The 17523-nt window shown below is 33.7% G+C and overlaps 2 protein-coding genes across 9 annotated transcripts; one reads left to right on the forward strand and one right to left on the reverse strand.

Annotated features, from left to right (window-relative positions):
- Positions 1–1354: 1354 nt before the first annotated feature.
- Positions 1355–9106, reverse strand: LOC103503765 (uncharacterized). Of its 8 annotated transcripts, none has more exons than XM_008468098.3 (12): positions 8581–9100; positions 8364–8467; positions 7867–8025; positions 7308–7529; positions 6911–6988; positions 5172–5686; positions 4945–5055; positions 4098–4585; positions 2413–2581; positions 1982–2221; positions 1749–1883; positions 1355–1672 (listed from the first exon to the last, which is right to left on the reverse strand). In XM_008468098.3, the coding sequence occupies exons 2-12, from the start codon at positions 8461–8463 to the stop codon at positions 1541–1543; spliced, it is 2349 nt and encodes a 782-aa protein (XP_008466320.2). In that variant the 5' UTR covers positions 8464–8467; positions 8581–9100; the 3' UTR covers positions 1355–1540. The 8 variants fall into 8 exon arrangements, with proteins under 8 accessions (XP_008466320.2, XP_050939593.1, XP_050939592.1 ...); XM_051083636.1 differs by having other exon boundaries at positions 5172–5683; positions 7308–7544; XM_051083635.1 differs by having other exon boundaries at positions 7308–7544.
- A 1289-nt stretch (positions 9107–10395) lies between these two features.
- LOC103503766 (replication protein A 32 kDa subunit A-like) lies at positions 10396–15255 on the forward strand. Its single transcript, XM_008468104.3, has 10 exons — positions 10396–10544; positions 10936–11046; positions 11498–11595; positions 11701–11742; positions 11830–11907; positions 13150–13228; positions 13354–13458; positions 13691–13770; positions 14738–14806; positions 14905–15255. Exons 1-10 carry the CDS (start codon positions 10470–10472, stop codon positions 14981–14983), a joined length of 816 nt encoding a protein of 271 aa, XP_008466326.2. The 5' UTR covers positions 10396–10469; the 3' UTR covers positions 14984–15255.
- Positions 15256–17523: the final 2268 nt, after the last annotated feature.

A 17523-nucleotide genomic window follows, 5' to 3' on the forward strand; every position in this document is an offset into this window, starting at 1 on the left:
AAGTTTTTTTTAATGAAAAAAGTTTACGATTGAATGTTTGAGAGTGATTATATAGGTTAGAAAGCAATTAGGGGATATCAACAATCAAATAGCATACAATTTCATATATGAAGTTATGATGATTATTCTTATCACACTTAATATGCTATAAGCATTCTTGCAACATCGATGTGCAATTGTTTATGACTTGTACAAGTTTTAAATGTTGGAATGGGATTAATATACAATCACAGACAACACGTCTTAGACAACTATCACTATGATAACGTAGCTTTGTTTTTATTGGTTAAACGATTTAACTTGAGTTTGTCGCATTGGATATGGATATATCATGTTCGATTTAGATTTTCAAAAATTTTATATAAAGTTGATAAGAGAAAGTAACTTTACAAGTGAAGTTTTTTTAATTTTGGAATCTAAAGTATACTCCGTCCTCAAGTTAAAAAAATGTCTAAATACATAAAACTAATCATTTTAAGTTTTAAAATTTTAATTTTATGTTATTTAACAAATTTTGGTAAATTTGAATTTCAAGAATTAATTGTTAGTATCAAGGTGTAAATGGGTTGGATTGGATTGTGAGACGTTCTCAACCTATATTTTCGAATTGGTTGGTTTACCAAACCGAATTAAGTTTCCAATCCAACCCAACCCGTAAAATATGGGTTGGGTTGTCGGATTATATTTTTTTTTTATTTCTAAATTTTAATGTTTGTAAATGAAAATTATCAACCGTAAATCGAATATATTTTACATCAAGTTATGCAAAGAAAAAAAAAAATTCTTGTAACTCAAGATTGTTTAATTTTTATTAAACAAATAAACAATAACGAAATATAATATATTATATTAACTCGGGTTGAGTTGGGTTGATTTAAATTTTTCAACACTCCAACCCATAGTCGGGATTGTTCGATTGCTTAGATTATTCTTACATTCCTAGGTAGTATAAAATTGGATATCGTCTCAGATTCAGATTATCATCTTCAAAACTTTGAAAGTTTTTAGATTAACTTTTTAGTTACACTGAAGAACAATACTCTAAAATAGGATTAAAGAAAAGTCTCCAAATCTATATAATAATTGAGTGTATAAGAACATTTACAAAAAAATTACAAATATAAAGAAATCTAATCATTTTTGTTATGTTCTATCTATGTATGATTTGTTATATTTTTCAATTATTTTTTCTATTTACTTTCAAACTAGAACTCATTTGCTTGTAGCTGTCCATCTTAGTCAAGAAAATATGAATTAGTTGATTACAAAGTTGATACAATAACTACACTTTACAATCTAAAACATTTTAGAAATGCTTAAAAACGCTATTTTGGAAAATAAATTCTAAAACACATCAGGAAAAGAATCAATAAATTTGATATACATATAACCGATATTCCCTTGGAAATTACATGTATTCAAAGCCTCTAATTTCCACTACTCCAAATCCACTCTAAATAAATAAAGCTCTTATCCAAAATTATGTCAACGATTTTGTTTTCACTTCAAATACAACCTACGATGTTTGTGTTGTGGGACATTATTGGGAGCCTCCGATTAGTTGGGTCACAATGCCGACGGCTATGGTTCTTCCCATCGCTCTTAGAAATACCCGACCAAGTGCTCGACTAGTTGAGAATGCTTCGACACAAACGGGGCTTTGTAAAACGACCTAATGAGAAAGAAAATAGAATTATGAACCTGAAGATTGATTGAAATAGGATGTGTTTTGTAAAGTTTGTCTTCACCTCAAGCACTGCGCTTTGTTTAGCACTCAGACAACGTGGTGCCTTCTTCGTGACCTTCCCCGTCTTTGAATCGAGCAATGACACTATTCTTGCAACTCTAGCAGCCTCCTTCACATGGTGTATATGAATTTCCAACTGTGCATTTTGAGAAATGGGATTAATACCATAATACGGGAAAGGGACAGATAAATCAGGATCGAAAAAAAATCGAATGGTGCAGGCGGAATGCGCACCTGAGATCCTATTAATATAGGTGTTGCATATTCCAAGGTGAGAATCTTTAATTCCAAATGTTTTGCAACAGCAACGGGGAAATCAGGATGGCATAGGACACCCCCAGACGTCACGCTACTTGCTTCAACTCCTTGTAGAGTAACAGTCACGTTGTCCCCCGCTCTTGCGATTTTGCAAGCCTGAGAATTGCGTTCTAAAGTGCGCACGGTTGCTTTATCTCCAGATGGCATGATTAGAACCTACAGAACACCAAGAAACAGACAAACATGACATTTTAACTTTAGAAGGTTCAAAAATGTTAATCATGAAATAACATGGGAGGGGCCAACTTTAGATCTTGAAAGTAACAATTGGAAATTTTTCATTTTTTAAATTTGTAGTCTCCAGAAACGAAACGATATAAACTCAGCTTAGAAGCAGCAGCATGTACCTTAGATCCAGACTGGAGAGCTCCAGCTTCCAATTTGCCACAGGCAGACACTTGTCCTAGTGAGAGTGATCTAACAACGTCGCATATCGGCATAAGCAGTGGCTTAGAGAATTCTCGAGTGGGTGGTTGAAGAGAATCAATCATCTCCAAAAGATTAGGTCCACGATACCTGCATACATATTACTGCTTGTGAAATCAATGGAGCAAGCAAAGACAACAGAACAAGTACAGATGCAGATTCGAACCAACAAACTGACCAACCAAGTATTTGTCAATAGTAGTGAATAGCGAGAGCAGTGATTACAAATACAACAAAACACCATTTCCAAGTAATACAACTACAATAGGGTTGGGTCTCACGACATTCTTTTGGCAAAATCTCTCTATCAAACAGGCATAGTTTACACCCAAAACCTAACCGAGTTTTTTGTCTTCCCTCCTTTTTCTTCTTTTAATTTGACTATAGAAATAACATTAATGACCGATTAACAGTCAAAACACCTTCGGCAAGCCATATTTTAAGAAGTTTCAACCTTCTTATAGAAAGCACCCCCACTATTATATGTTATTAGGGGGTAGGGGACGAGATTTCAAACTACCAATCTCCTTCACTGCCTTGAGGATTTCCTCTTACCAAAAGGTAAAGCTTTCAAGCCACCAACTCTAACTAAAGTTGATACTTGATAGAATCACTGAAGATTTTGAAACAGACTGGGTATCAAGTGCCGCAAGAGCTATCTGAAAAAATTTAATTACATTGCCTTTAGTCTCAAATTTGAGGACTTTACCGCCATTATGGAACAAAGATGAGATCATGTTATTTCTTTTCTAGAGGGAGTAACGTGTGGAAAAGATAAGAGCTCTAATCCCCCTACTTTTAACTATGTAATTGCAGCCTTAGATGTTTAGGCAACATCATATATCCATATACAGTCCAACAACTTGGACTAGTAGTTCTTCCCAGACACCCCTTGATCACTACCTTAACCTCATCACTCTTTCTACGCTCGTGCCTTCTTAGCAACTTATGTGCTGTAATATTTCTTTTCTTCTCCAATTACAAGATAGCCTAAAAAAACCGAAAATAATGTGTTAGGTTCCCCAATCCTAACAAGTTCCTGCACAATAAACATAAACAAACCAAATCCGTGCAGGAAAAAGGCCAAACACAACACCAAGAAATGCAATATGTTGATGTAAACAATGATTACAAACAGAGAGTCTCAAACAAGAACAGCAATAAGAGATTAACGAAAAGGCAAGAAGACACTACGAATCGCCTGGAGAAAGCTGGTTCTCCTCCACTTGAGCGTGAGCCAATTCTTAGACAAAAATGGTCCATGTCACTTTCCCTCCCATAAAACATTCCCTTACCAGTCCGTAGATGCAATGCTTAATCTTACCGTTTCTCATCCTCTTTTCCCTTTTTACCCCAGCACGTATATGTTTTAAGCACCTAGAGTCTAACATAGTGCAAGAAATAATATTCCACCAGGGCAGATTGAAGGGAGTAAGAAAAGGCTACCCAATTTATTCATACCAAAAGGACATGGAAGAAACGTCTTTCAAGAAAAGCATGGTGCATAAATGATAAAACATCATATTCATATTCCTCATTCAATAAATCTTGCTTCAAATGTCTGAAAGGAAGGAATGCGTCTGAAAGGAATGCGTCTGACACTCACCAGGATAGAAAATGTACATCAGAAGGGGCAGTCACCAGATTCTGATTTGCCATGGCACTCAATGGAATCCAAGACAATGATGAATCTTTATAACCACATGAACGAATGAAGGTTCCCAGTTGCAGCTTAATAAATTCATAGCGATCTTTGGAATACTCCACCACATCCATTTTGTTAACTGCAACAATAATCTGATCTACACCAAAGCTCCTGATTAATTGCACATGTTCCCTTGTTTGCCCCTTTGAACTGTCCATACCGGCCTCAAATGCGCCAACAGATGCATCGATAACAAGAACTGCAGCATCAGCTTGTGTGGCCCCAGATATCAAGTTTGGAACAAAATCTTTATGGCCAGGAGAATCAAGCACAACAACATGATATCTTTTAGAATCAAAGAAAGCAACACCAACAGTCATTGTAATTCCTCTCTCTCTTTCCTCTGCACTCTCGTCCAGTGCCCAGGCATAAGCAAAGGAACCCTTGCCCTGAGAAAAAAATATAAATTGTCAGTAATTAAGTACAACATGAATGAAAAATGCGTAAGTTTGTAGGATTCATAGATTCTCTTTTTTTCACCGAATTGGAACTGTCCTTGATGACGATATCTAGAAAACTGAAGAATGACAGCACAACAATTTGTACATATTGTATGAAGTTTCAGATAGAAGTTTGTAGCTGTACTTGATATGCTATTAGATTATGTAGCTTGTTACAATAATTTTACTCGTATGTAGCTGATGTGTATGATTAAGGAGATGCTATATAGACATGGAGATGAATATTATATCTATCTTGGTGGTCTTACAAAAAAAGGTGAATGAAAAATGCACAAAAAAGTTTTTACTATTGATTTTGCGTCTTTTTCATATTTGTGCATTTCCTTTTGGGATACACGTCCCAATAGGTGCAGCAATCTTCCTGAGAGTGTAGATTTTCCAGAATCAACATGACCAACCTGCAAAATGTTGAATAAAATATTACTCACATACCTTTCTATAAATTGATACAAGGACCTTAAAAAGAAGCCTCAGAATAATTCATGAGACTGTTCATGGTTATACAAAGACTTACGATGGCAAGATTCAGCTGAGTCAGCGTATCTACAGCTTTATCAGGTAGCATCCACTTATCAGGCTTATACTGCGGATTTGATGTTTTTCCCATTCCACTAATATAATTCGCATAGGCAGATTTAACATTTAGGACCATGTTGTTCAAACCACCAGCAAGATTTTGGGACTTCTCCCACTCCACAGAAGGGTTGCTGCTCTCCATGCTGTCAAATTTGCCTGCTGACTTTGATGTGGAAGTGCTTGATGACCGGTTATCACGTGATTGTAAATTTTTTGGTACACTAATTGATGCATTCTGTTCTTCAACAACTATTGTATTTTTTCCAATTGAGGTCCCTGAGTTGACTGAACTTTTGGTACTCAACTGTTTATCTCCTATATTGCCTGATTTACTCATTTGCAATGAAGAAGACACGCTATGTGCACTTTTTGAAGTCAATGCAGCACTGTTTGCAGATATCTTAGTGGTGTCTGAAGATAATATTAAAGAGTTGAAGTCGTTGTGGCTGACTGCTATAAAATGGTGAATCAACAAAAAGGCAAACATCATTCAGATGGCAAGGAGTAGAAATACAAAGATATGTATTACTTAATTGAGACTCAAGAAGACTGAATATCCAACCATGGAAATAGAAACATTGGAACATAAAAATTCATCCTTCTAACTAAAACTAAGTTCAAGTTGACAGTCAAAACCAACCACTAGATGACACGTTTTGGAGCCTAATGTTACCACCGTAATCCTAATATCAATGAGTAACAAATGATGTAAAATTTTGTGGTACATTGGATATCAGACTATAAGTATATTGTGATAATTAAGCAATGGAGATGAAACAAAGCTAACAAACATAAAGAAAAAATGTCAACATTCTACAGTAATTCTTGTACTTTCCAAAATGCTACTAAATGCTACTTTGGTTCCATCATCTCCATAGTAAGTTAAACAATAAATAATTTAGATTCATCATTCTAGAGTAATAGTAATTATTTTTAATTTGGTGCCAAAAGCCATAAAATGTAACAAACCATCATTCTGATGGAGGGCTTTAGATGTCTTCAGAGTTTAGAAACTTGTAAATGAATGAACCGACATTGAAGTTGAAAATAAAGAATCCAGAAAGACATCAGCGCATACCAAACTTGAAAGGCAAAAGGGAGTAATTGATCATTTAAGAGACCATAATAAGAATTGCTTTGGAGATAGCATCTAGTAGCTCCAAAATAAGATAACGACAGAAGACAAGCTAACTAATACCATCTTCAAACACTGAGGTAAATTTGTCCTAGTCATTCAAGAAGACTACTGCAGGAAGAGGACCTTATAACTAGCTTTACAGTAAAGGATCGAATCTTTTAAACACAATAATAGGCATTGATTTACTACATAAAAGAACCACAGAAAATACACCCCCACCCCGTGCAGTGCACACATGGGTCTAAAACTATCACTCACTTCCCTGACACCCAATTCTTAGGAGCCTGGACATTGAGAAAAAGATACTTTGAAGTAATAACTTTAACCTTAAACCCAATAGATTCTAGCTATCCTTGATTTCTACAGAGTAACTAGGTTCCCGTATCAATGAGATGCTTTCAGCCAGGCACAAACATCAAAGTTTCTAAATGTGTAGGTCCATGTTTTATTGCTTCCTCTCGGTTAAATAGCAAATTAAATTTTTGCTTCTCAACTGATACTAAAGCAACAACGAAATCTTCAGCCACCAAAAAATATACCTTTTAAACCAACTTTGGAGGAACGCAATCCATTAGAAACCACATCATCTGGAGATGGAATATCAAACTTGAAAGGGACTGTATCATTCCACATGAGTGAGGTTAGAAATCTAATTCCATCATGAACTCAAGATGTATTTAGCAAATAAAAGATAATCTTTGATAAATTATTTGAAGATATCTTAGACTGATTATTTGTAGATCAAAATTCAAAAGTAAGTTGCAATCATTTATGGATATCTCGGTGGTGCAAAAGTATTGTTTTAGATTTCATTGTTGCTTAATAGAAGATATTAACAATGTCATTCTGGCTCTAGGTACTGAGGAAGCAGACCAGAAAATAACTTGCTCTAATTTTGTGGATCCACGTCTTCTGAGAAAATTGGTAAGTGCAAACCTATATTAGTACGGAAATGACTACAGGTACTTAAAGCGTTATGGAATTCATGCAAATGGCCCTGGATATTTCCAATCTTGTGGATGTTCTCTTCTCTTTTCTCCACAATTTTATCATCCTGCTCTTGAAATTTTACAGCCCTTTTGGGTATCTGATTTGGCAACGATGCAAAGAGAGACTTGGCCATTTTGGATACTCCAGAGTCTTTGCAGATGTTCTCAACTGCATGAAAGAGATCTAATCTATGAAAGAGGAATGAGCTAGACAAGGGAAGTTTTAAACCATCCAAAAAAGAAAATTTTAGAAAAACAGTGAAGTTCTCTTGGAGCTTCATTAAACCAAATGCTGACTCCTTTACCTAATGCGATAAATCTAACTTACGACCAGTGTAATACTGAATGGAAAGAAAACAAAATAAAGGACAATAATGAAAGACGAGAGACCACGAGTGAAACAGCCACAAAACACTCCATAACTAAAGCAATGAAATATGTTAATACAGCACTTCTTTTCCTCTAATCAGTGAACAAAATCGTGTTAAAAGGATGTGATTAAGTACCTGTTCTATCATCTTTAGTATTTATGTTGTTGTCCAAAGGGATGCGCAGAACCCCACATATATCACAGGCAGAAAAACTGTCTTCGTTGTCGTAAGTGCAAATCGAGCATCGCCAAAGCTTATGCCCCTTGGGTTCTTCCTTAGTAACAGGTATTTTTCCTAGTAAACAAAACCCAAATATTTGGTAAGAAAAGCAACAGAAAACCGTCATAGAAACAGATGATTCAAAACAGAACCAGCACCGGTCTACACCAAATTAATTGCTCGCTATGCATGCTATAGCCCGTGCAAATATCTGGGCAATAGTTTAAACTGATTAACCAAATAAGTACCCGCCAATCATCTTTCCACCTTCCCTTTTAAGTGATTACATGGTGGCAATGCTCCACAGGTAATTTAGTCTATATTATTACTTCAAATATCTAAATTCGAGGTACAGTTCGAGAAATTATGGAAGATAACGAATTTAAATGTTATCAGAGAGAGAACTTTCTTGCCTTTTTCTTCTACGTCGAAATCGTTATCATAATAATCGTAGTCGTCGTAGTCGTCGTAATCATCATCGTAATCTAACCCGTGGCTCACCTTGCGAGGCATTGTTCTAGCAAGAAAGGAAGATAGATAAATGTCAGAGCTACCGAAAGTTTTTTTTTATTTTCCCTTAATCATTCAATCCAATCCTGAAATTTCAACATGGGACAAAATCTAGACTACCTTGATTACACGATTCGTTCTGAATTGATAATATTGACTACTTCATCATAAAAAAAAAAATCTTCTCCCGATTGCGAATCAGACAATAATCACCGCCTTAGCAACTTCAAGCAATCAACCAAATGTATGAAACTCACTTTCCAACTCTAATCATAAGCTGCATATACACTCCCCCATTCTTCACCTCGCCGAAGCTGAACCGCGTACCAATAAGTTGTAACCAGCCGAATCGGGAATGCTTCCGACTTTACCTTGTGAAATCTGTAGAATCTGTTCTTCCGACGAAATTAGATACAACGGAAAAGGAATCGCGTGTTTCCACTCCCCGACATTCTTGAAAAACAATCAGAAAAAAAGAAAAAAAGAAGGTAACACCCTGGAATTAGGGTTTATCGGAAACGACAAGCAATCGGAGAAGCTTCGAGTATGGGTACGTCTATGAGGTCGAGCTTCAGAATTTCAGGTTCGTCTTCTTCTAAAGCTCTCTACTCTTTTACTTCCGATGCGGAAAGTTAAAGGCAAATATTGCTTAGAGGTAAAGCTCCGATTGTCTATTTTGTTAGTGAGCTAAGCCCATTTCGATGAGTTAGTGGGCCTCGTGATGGGCCAATGGAACCCATGGGCATTGTGTAATAATGGTGTCGAATTCAAGTAAAAAGGGAAAACCTGAAAATATCAATTTTATGGATGGGAAAAAAAAATAGTAAATTGATAGAATCATTTTCTTATTTTTTTAAGTTCGAATTTACCCCTCCACGGAAGACAATTGTACATATATAAATACACTGTATTTGTTGATATCAAAAAATCAAACAAAATATCACATTGTAAACATTCACTTACGATAATTTTTAACTAAATCAAATAAATATTATATCGTTCCAACAATACCTTTGTTATTACCGTTGAATTTTTAAATTTTAACTTTTTTAAATAACAAAATTGTTCAAAATTTTAAAAGTTTCAAGTATGAGGATCTTATTCATCCTTGGAGTATTGGCACATGATCAATGCATGCAAATCGACCTAGTGCGGGGAGTTCAGGGAAGGAGTCTATCTATTTGCCTAGCTTCAGTCATAAGTGAAAAGCATAGCGGTGTTGCTTTCATGAGGAGACTGTCTTTCAGGAGGGACTAGCCTACAACAATCAGTGGAATTCAAAAAGAAGTTCATTTTCTCGGGAGAAGGGGAAGACAAAAGGTAAGGTCGAATCTTTATACTCATTTAAAGTCTTTATCTGTGTCTTAGGGAAGTAACAAGATCTGATCATGCTCTGAGTGTCAGAATTAGGCTATCCTATATCTTGTGTGTGTGCCTTGTCCCAATTGCAAAGGCAGAAATACGAGACTTGACTTTTTTTTTTATTAGTTAAATTGGCAACCCAAATGATCAACTTATCGTATTATTATTTATTTATTTCGTTTTTTATTTAAATATCTTTTGGTTAACTTAAAATACTTAAATCTATCTATAACAAATGTTAATAACTAAAATTTCATAAAACTAAAATGTTAAATATCAAAATACAACAAACCGTAAACTTCAAAACAATTATGTAATTACATAATTTGTAAGTTATTATATATTTTTAATTATATTAAAAATTCGAGTCGGTTTGACCAAACCCGATTTTTTTAAGATGTAAACCGAACTTAAAACTTTTGATGGACTATTGAAAGAGGCCCAGCCCATAAGTTTACACGAACGGAAAGTGAACGAGATATTGGGCTGTGGGCTTTGCAGCTAACAAGTTTTCGCGGGAAATTAGAGCATCAATGGCGGGAAAACGAAAAGCTTCTACTTCCATATGTTCATATTTGCTCCGTAATTCTCTTCCATTTCTCCATTGTTAATTGTTCATCGCGTTATTACTCACAGGATTTTTAAGTATGTTCTCCAGCACCCAGTTTGATTCCGGCAGCGGATTTACCTCTTCTCAGACCAATGACTCCTCTTCAGCGAAGGTAAGTTGCTGTCGCTGCTTCAACTTCTAAGTTTCTGCTTGATTGAGAGATGTTTTTTAAATTAATGAGTAGAATTGGGTTTCAAGGAACCGATACTTCTTATAAAGTTGTTGGGTAGCTAGAATCCAGTGACAGCAAAACTGAAAGCGCAAACCTAAATTGTTTTCAGTTCGCCGGAACGATGATCGGAACGGTGTTGAAATTTCAAGAAATGGGGTTCGAATCATTTTATATGCTGTTATTTTTTGGTGTAAACCAATTTTTGTTTGCCTAATTCGTGACATTGGATAAATCTTGAGAGAAAATCGTGAATAAAATGGTAACTGTCGGGTGTTTGTTACATTTTCTTCCGTTCCCCCTTTCTTCATATCTTTTTAATTATTCCGTGCAGAGTCGAGAATCTCCGGGCTTGGTTCCGGTAACTGTGAAACAGATCAGTGAAGCTTCACATTCTGGCGAAGAGAAGGCCAACTTTGTAATCAACGACGTCGATATAACAAACGTATATTTCCTTGTCTTCTCTCCAACTGCTATGTATTATTTTAAAACGACGACAGGAAAACGATGTTGAGGGTATTATGTTAATCTCTTTGGGTGGTTTAGTTATTCTTAGATTCTTTAACCCTTTAACCTTAAGAAGCATGGACATTACGTTAGCAGAGTGTTGAATTCTGCAATGCACAGGGAAGGTTGTGAATTTCAGTTTTCTACATCATATAAATGTTGATTGAAACAAACAGTTGTCAAATCGCAGAAATTTCTATAGTAAACATGTAAAATCAATATATAACTTTTCCCAAAAGGCCATGTTGATGAACAGATTCATGATTGGCTCCTCCAGATCTGATCATCAGCCCGTGTATTTCTTTCAAGTTTTTAAGTTCGAGTGTCTCGTTCTGTACTTGTAAATTCTCTTTTGTTACAAGTACTGACATTTTAGTTATTGGGAAAAGGTTACAATCGTTGGAAAGGTCTCTGAGAAAGCTGAAAGGAATACGGACATCACATTCACTGTAGACGATGGAACAGGAACAATTGGTTGCAAAAGATGGTATACTGTTGCAGTTGCAATCTTCCTAAAACTTTTAACCAAATCTTCATTCTAGCCTTGTATCTGTTCCATTTTACTGAAGAATGTGTGTCAAATTTTATTCAGGGTAAACGACACTTTTGACACCAAGCAAATGGAGGAAATACAGTAAGTTCTTATCTAGTTTGGTTCTCTTGTGATGAAAAATACTTTAGTGGTCTTGATTCTCATATAGTTTGATTTTTCATGGCACAGAGATGGAATGTACGTTCGGGTGAATGGGCATTTGAAAATGTTCCAAAGCAACAAGCAAATATTTGCATTCTCCGTTAGGTATGGTATTATGATTCTCCTCAATCTAGTACATGCCTTCGGGATCTCTTTTGAAGTTAAATGTTTTACATATAAGGTTATCATCCTGCTAGGTGTTTTATTGCATGTTGAAATTTTAGGATTTACACATCAAGTGAGTTGTAGTAGGTCAATGTTAGCTAAGCACCGTTCTGGAAAGATGCCATATACGTTCTAATACATTGTTGTGGTAAAACCAGCAAATATACAACTACAACCTTCTTGAATAGGATTGACTCCGTTCTATTGGGCCAATTCTCAGTTCTAAGATCTATTGCGGTAAATATAGTCTACTGGATTTGTAAGTAGAACAACCAGGATCTGTTCTTCAGTGTCCTTGAGTTCTGTTTGATTGTCACAGAGAGAGGTACTTGCTATTGGTACGATGGAATTAAGGTCCAATAGAAGAAATAGGTAGTGTTGGTGCCGAAAGACCGGTTTGATTCACATTTTACAAACAAGTGAAGGTGACCGTTGTATTCGTTTCTAATCATAGTGCTCCTAAACTTTCAAACTAAGCATATCAGGACAAGAAAATTTGTTTTTTGAAATGTTTACATTATGATCTTTACTTTGTTGAAGGTCTCGGGGAAGTGTCAGTTGCAGAGAAATATTATGTGCTTCGAAAGTTAATATTTTAAATTCTTAAACTTCTTTCTCAGCGAATTTAAGAAATTTTGAGAATAGTATTAACTTCTTACGTTGCCGGTGCATGGGCACTTTGAGACGTGTCATTTGTTAATTTTGACACAGTAGTGGAATTTGATCAATTCCATATTAATCCTCGACTTAAAATCAATTATCAGTGGTTAAATAGTTAAACTATTTCTAGATTACATGACTTTGAATGATGACATTTACATATGGGATTTATCAAATTTTCGCCAGTGTTGGTTTAAGAAGTGTTCTGTTCTCCCTTAAAATCTACAGTAACTGATTTCCTTTCTGGATTTCCCTAATTAGTAAAATACGAACAAGCAAACCTCTGGAAAACTAATATCTTGTTAATGCTATATAGTCTCTTTGTTAATCCTTAATTGCCTAAAATTTCTGCATGAAACTACAGTCCAAAGGATTGATTTTTTTTTCCAAGCTTGGTCACTAGGCAGTGACCAATATCAAGTAATTATTTGGGTATTGGAAACCGTCTAATGCCAAATATTCTGGCCCTATTGTATATTTGACCAACTGACACGATCATTGAATTTGGTTATGCTTTGCCAGGCCTGTTACAAACTTTGATGAAATTACCTTCCACTTTCTTGAATGCATACATGACCACTTGCGGAATTCCAAGTTACAGGTACTGGTTCCTGGAGCTGGCTTGGTAGTTATGCTTCTAACTTGTAACTTTATTTTTTATTTGGTCGACGAAATTAATTATTAATGAATATCATAATTCTCAATTCATTTGTCTTAAACTGCTAGAATCTCAAAGGCGATGGATCAACACAGCTCCAAACCGCAGATTCAATTGTGAAGACTCCAGTGCAGAATGGCTCGAGTGGATATCATACAACATCTTCAGCAATAGTAAGTCTTAATTAACCATGATAATTATTGAGAATGTGACAAAAATATCACATGACTATAAATAGAAGATTTAGAATATGTAAGTGAGGAATAATATCTTCATTGGTATGATGTCTTTCGAGTGAAGCCAAAAGTAAAGTAACGTAAGTTACATCTAAAACAAACAATATCATACTATGTAGAGATGCGTGGGGTTACTTGATTGGAATTCAAATCTAATTTCTTTTTGCAGCCATCTGAGCAGCACACTGTTGATGTTAAAAAGAGCTGTGATGAATTGGTTCTCGACTATCTGCAGCTGCCCTCCAGCGTGTAAGTTGCCCCAAACTAAAGTTCGATTTTCCTTTGCAGATTGTTTTGTTTGTTGGCTAATTACTGTGCATTTTCCTATATGAAACTGACTTAAGCTTGCTGGACACTAGGTGTTTTTACATTTAAATAATTGAGCACTACCATCAGATGTGATTTTGAGTCATTCGTGGTACTTGTTAACTTCTGTGAGTAGAAAACAAGACGTTAGGTCGGTGGTTGACTGTTAGTCAGGTCACTTCTGATTATTGGTTCAATAGACACCCACACTGAGTTGACCCTTGGCTTAATAATAAGGGGGGACAAGATATGACTTCAGGTTACACGTTTCAATTTTCATGTGGGCCACTAAAAAAAATCCAACTAATTATTGTAGATTAGTAATTTGGTATTGTCCTTGAGATTTATTGTTGCCCAAGTATAGGACAATGAATTCAGTAGAACTGTCCCATGTAATGTGGAGATGCCATAAACTGTCCTGAACACTTGTGGATACAAAAAAAAAGTATAGAACAAAGATTATATGCAATTTAAGTTGCATTTAATGACTTATCCTTTGTTTTGCTACGTACTAAAAAATATATGTTTTTTTTAGATAAATATAGGTTATGATATGGTTTTGGTTTATGAAGTTATTTTAATTCTTTTACTTTTTAAATGTATTTAGTTTTTGCACTATCAATATCTTCTAAAATTATTCAAATTTGATGTTAGTTTTCATCGAAGTTTGTTAATTAAATAGAGTAAACGAGACTAAACTTTGAGATAACGTTTGAGATTTATCGAATGTGTAACGGTTAAATTTGAATATCTTAGAGCACCCGAACTTAAGGGTTTTAACTACGTACCTACTTATTATTTTGTTTATCTCTAGTGAAGTTATTTTATTTATTTGACAATTAATTATAATTTAGTATAATGATCAAGAGAGTTAAAAAATTGTTCTATTAATTTTCTTTTTTCTTTTCAGTGCAAAAGAAAGAGGGATACACAGAGATGAACTTTCCCAACAACTGAAAATTCCAATGGAGAAAATACTGTATGTCTCCCCCTACCTCCTTCCAACTCCCTTGGGTTGGGGTTAATGTGTGAATTAACTTATATTTACTTTTTTGTTTTCTTTTGGTTTTGGTTTAGGGATTCCATAAGGTCTCTTGAAGATGAAGGTTTGATATATTCCACCATAGATGAGTTTCATTTCAAGTCTGCTGCATAGAACTAATCATGACTTTATTAGTTTCTTTTTTTTGGTTGCATTGCTATGCGATAGGTGTGGTTTAGACAGACATATACTGCTTTGCTTAAATTTAAGCATCTCTCTTTTACTTGCTTGTTACATGTGTATATGTATTTTGAAGCTTCTTTCTCCTAATTCTAATATTATTAGATTAAGCCTTAAGCACCAATCATATCCCAAACGATACACCAATTTTAACTTTTAACTTTGGTGATAGTTGTTTTGTATAATAAAATATTAGTTGTTGATTATTTTTCATTATTCTAAAAAAAAGATTAAATTTTCTTTGTATGATTTGCATCGTTTTTCTATATAATAGCCTTAAATTAAAAAAAAAAAAAAAAACTAAAAATCGAATGATTATTAAATGGAGCTGAAGGTGGAAAGAAATTTTAATTGTTTTGCTAAAGCTATCACTTTAATATGTTTTGTTAGTTTAAAATAATTTCACTAAATTATTAGGTTGAAAAGCTACTGTCTTTTTTTGACTTGTTGGTCCCTTTTTCTTTTCTTTTCTTGGGTAAACATAACAAAGGGTAATTTTAGGAAGAATTATTGGGTGGTTTTCCTTCAAATAAAAAAAAATGCAGCATTATAATTGAGAAGAGTTTAAGAAAACAAGTTTTTGTTTTTTTTTAATCTTTAACTATTAAATTAATTATATGTATTTTCTAGGAGTTTAGATGATTACTTTTTGTCGTTGTAATGAGATGCAGAGTCTACCTTAATATTTGTAATCGAATTTTGTAATATGATTAAGGAAAACCAAACTTGTTCAATCAACATCATCCGGACTATATTTACCGTTATATTGTTATTGTGACAATATAAAAAATTATGAATTTGCCATGTTTATTGCTACCATGATCATTACTGCAAGTGTTAAGAACAAATAATAATAACCACATCGGTAATGATAACAATAACAATAAAATGTGACATATCCATAATACTAAGTAAACATGTTAAAGAACAATTCATCTACGATTAGTATTCATCCATCAATAAAATCTTATTTCGGTTACACCAATTTTCATTTTGATCTCAATTCAAACCATACAAACTCTCAATATATATTAATATATATATATCTATTTGTGTGTGTCTATATATGTGTGTGTGCACGCGTGTGCGTATAAATAAAAGATGTAGGGCTTGTTTAGTCTACGACTAAATCCTAAAAACTTTTCAATGTTAATCGAAATGGAAAAAAATAACATGTGAACCAAAGTGTTTGTACATTGCATGTCTATGTTCCCCACTCAAACTCATTTTTCCTTTTTTCTTTTGACCAACCCACTCACACCCAATGATTTTGTACTACAATTTTTAGTTCTAGACAGTAGATTTTGAAAAAAAAAAAAGATCATTAGGAATAGAAAAAGAAAATAAAATTATTTATAAAATATAGTAAATTTTTTAAACAATTAGATGGATTTTGATATATTTTTGTAAATAGTTTTAATATTTTGTTATTTTTTTTATTTTCAAAAATTTAAAAATAAAAAATAAAAAGTTGGGGAAATTGTAAAAAATTAAAATAGAACAAAAGTTAAAAATATAAAATAGAGGACATTTGAATTAACTTAGTAAATTTTTTTATTAAAAGTATTTATTCTTATTTAAACTATTGTTAAAAGTATTTATTTTTATTTAAACTATTATGATAACAAAAAAAAAAAAAAAAAAAAAAAGAACGGTTTAAAACACACTTTAAAAGTGCTTCAAAAACTATTTCAAGTAGTTGTCAAATACTTCAACTTTTTCTAAAATGAATTATTTTCAAAATCAATACAAACACATCTTAAACCAACAATTTCTTTGAAGAGAAAATTACAAGTCCAACTATTAGATTCAAAACATTAACACACATACACACACATATATATATTTTAAATATAACAAATTTTATAAAAATCTATCAACTATAGAAGCTTACATCACTAACAGTAATCTATCAACAATAAAAGTACGTGACCAATAAATTTTATTATTTATATAATTATTATAGTCTTTGTTATTATTTTCGGAAGTATTATTCTTCTAAATTAGAATTCCACCGGCTAAGTAGGATTAATATTCTATCACGTGGTGTTCCCTCTTGGTCCAATCCATAAGTAATAAAAATTCATGAAAGGGCAATGTTCCACGTGGCAGAAGGAAAACTTGGCCCCTCACGTGAAACCCCCGTGCCCCCCCCCCCTTCCTTGACGGGACCTCACACCTCAACATCACTTTTTCTTCCCTCTCCTTCTTGGACACATCTCATCATAAATAATATTATGGGTTAAAATAAGAGAAATATTGAAAATAGAAAACAAGACAAAATTTTCAATACTTTGTAAAATAAAAATAAAATAATAATGAATTTTTATATTTTAGTTATTTTTTTTTATTTTATGAAAGGTAAACCATTTGTCTTTTTTTCTTTTTAATTTTTAAAAAATTCCTTAAAATTATTATTCTTTTTTCGTACAAAATTACTTCAAAAGGCATTTTTAAAATATATTTAAAATTAA

This window comes from Cucumis melo, chromosome 4, assembly GCF_025177605.1.
Source record: "Cucumis melo cultivar AY chromosome 4, USDA_Cmelo_AY_1.0, whole genome shotgun sequence".
Classification (NCBI taxonomy): Eukaryota; Viridiplantae; Streptophyta; class Magnoliopsida; order Cucurbitales; family Cucurbitaceae; genus Cucumis; species Cucumis melo.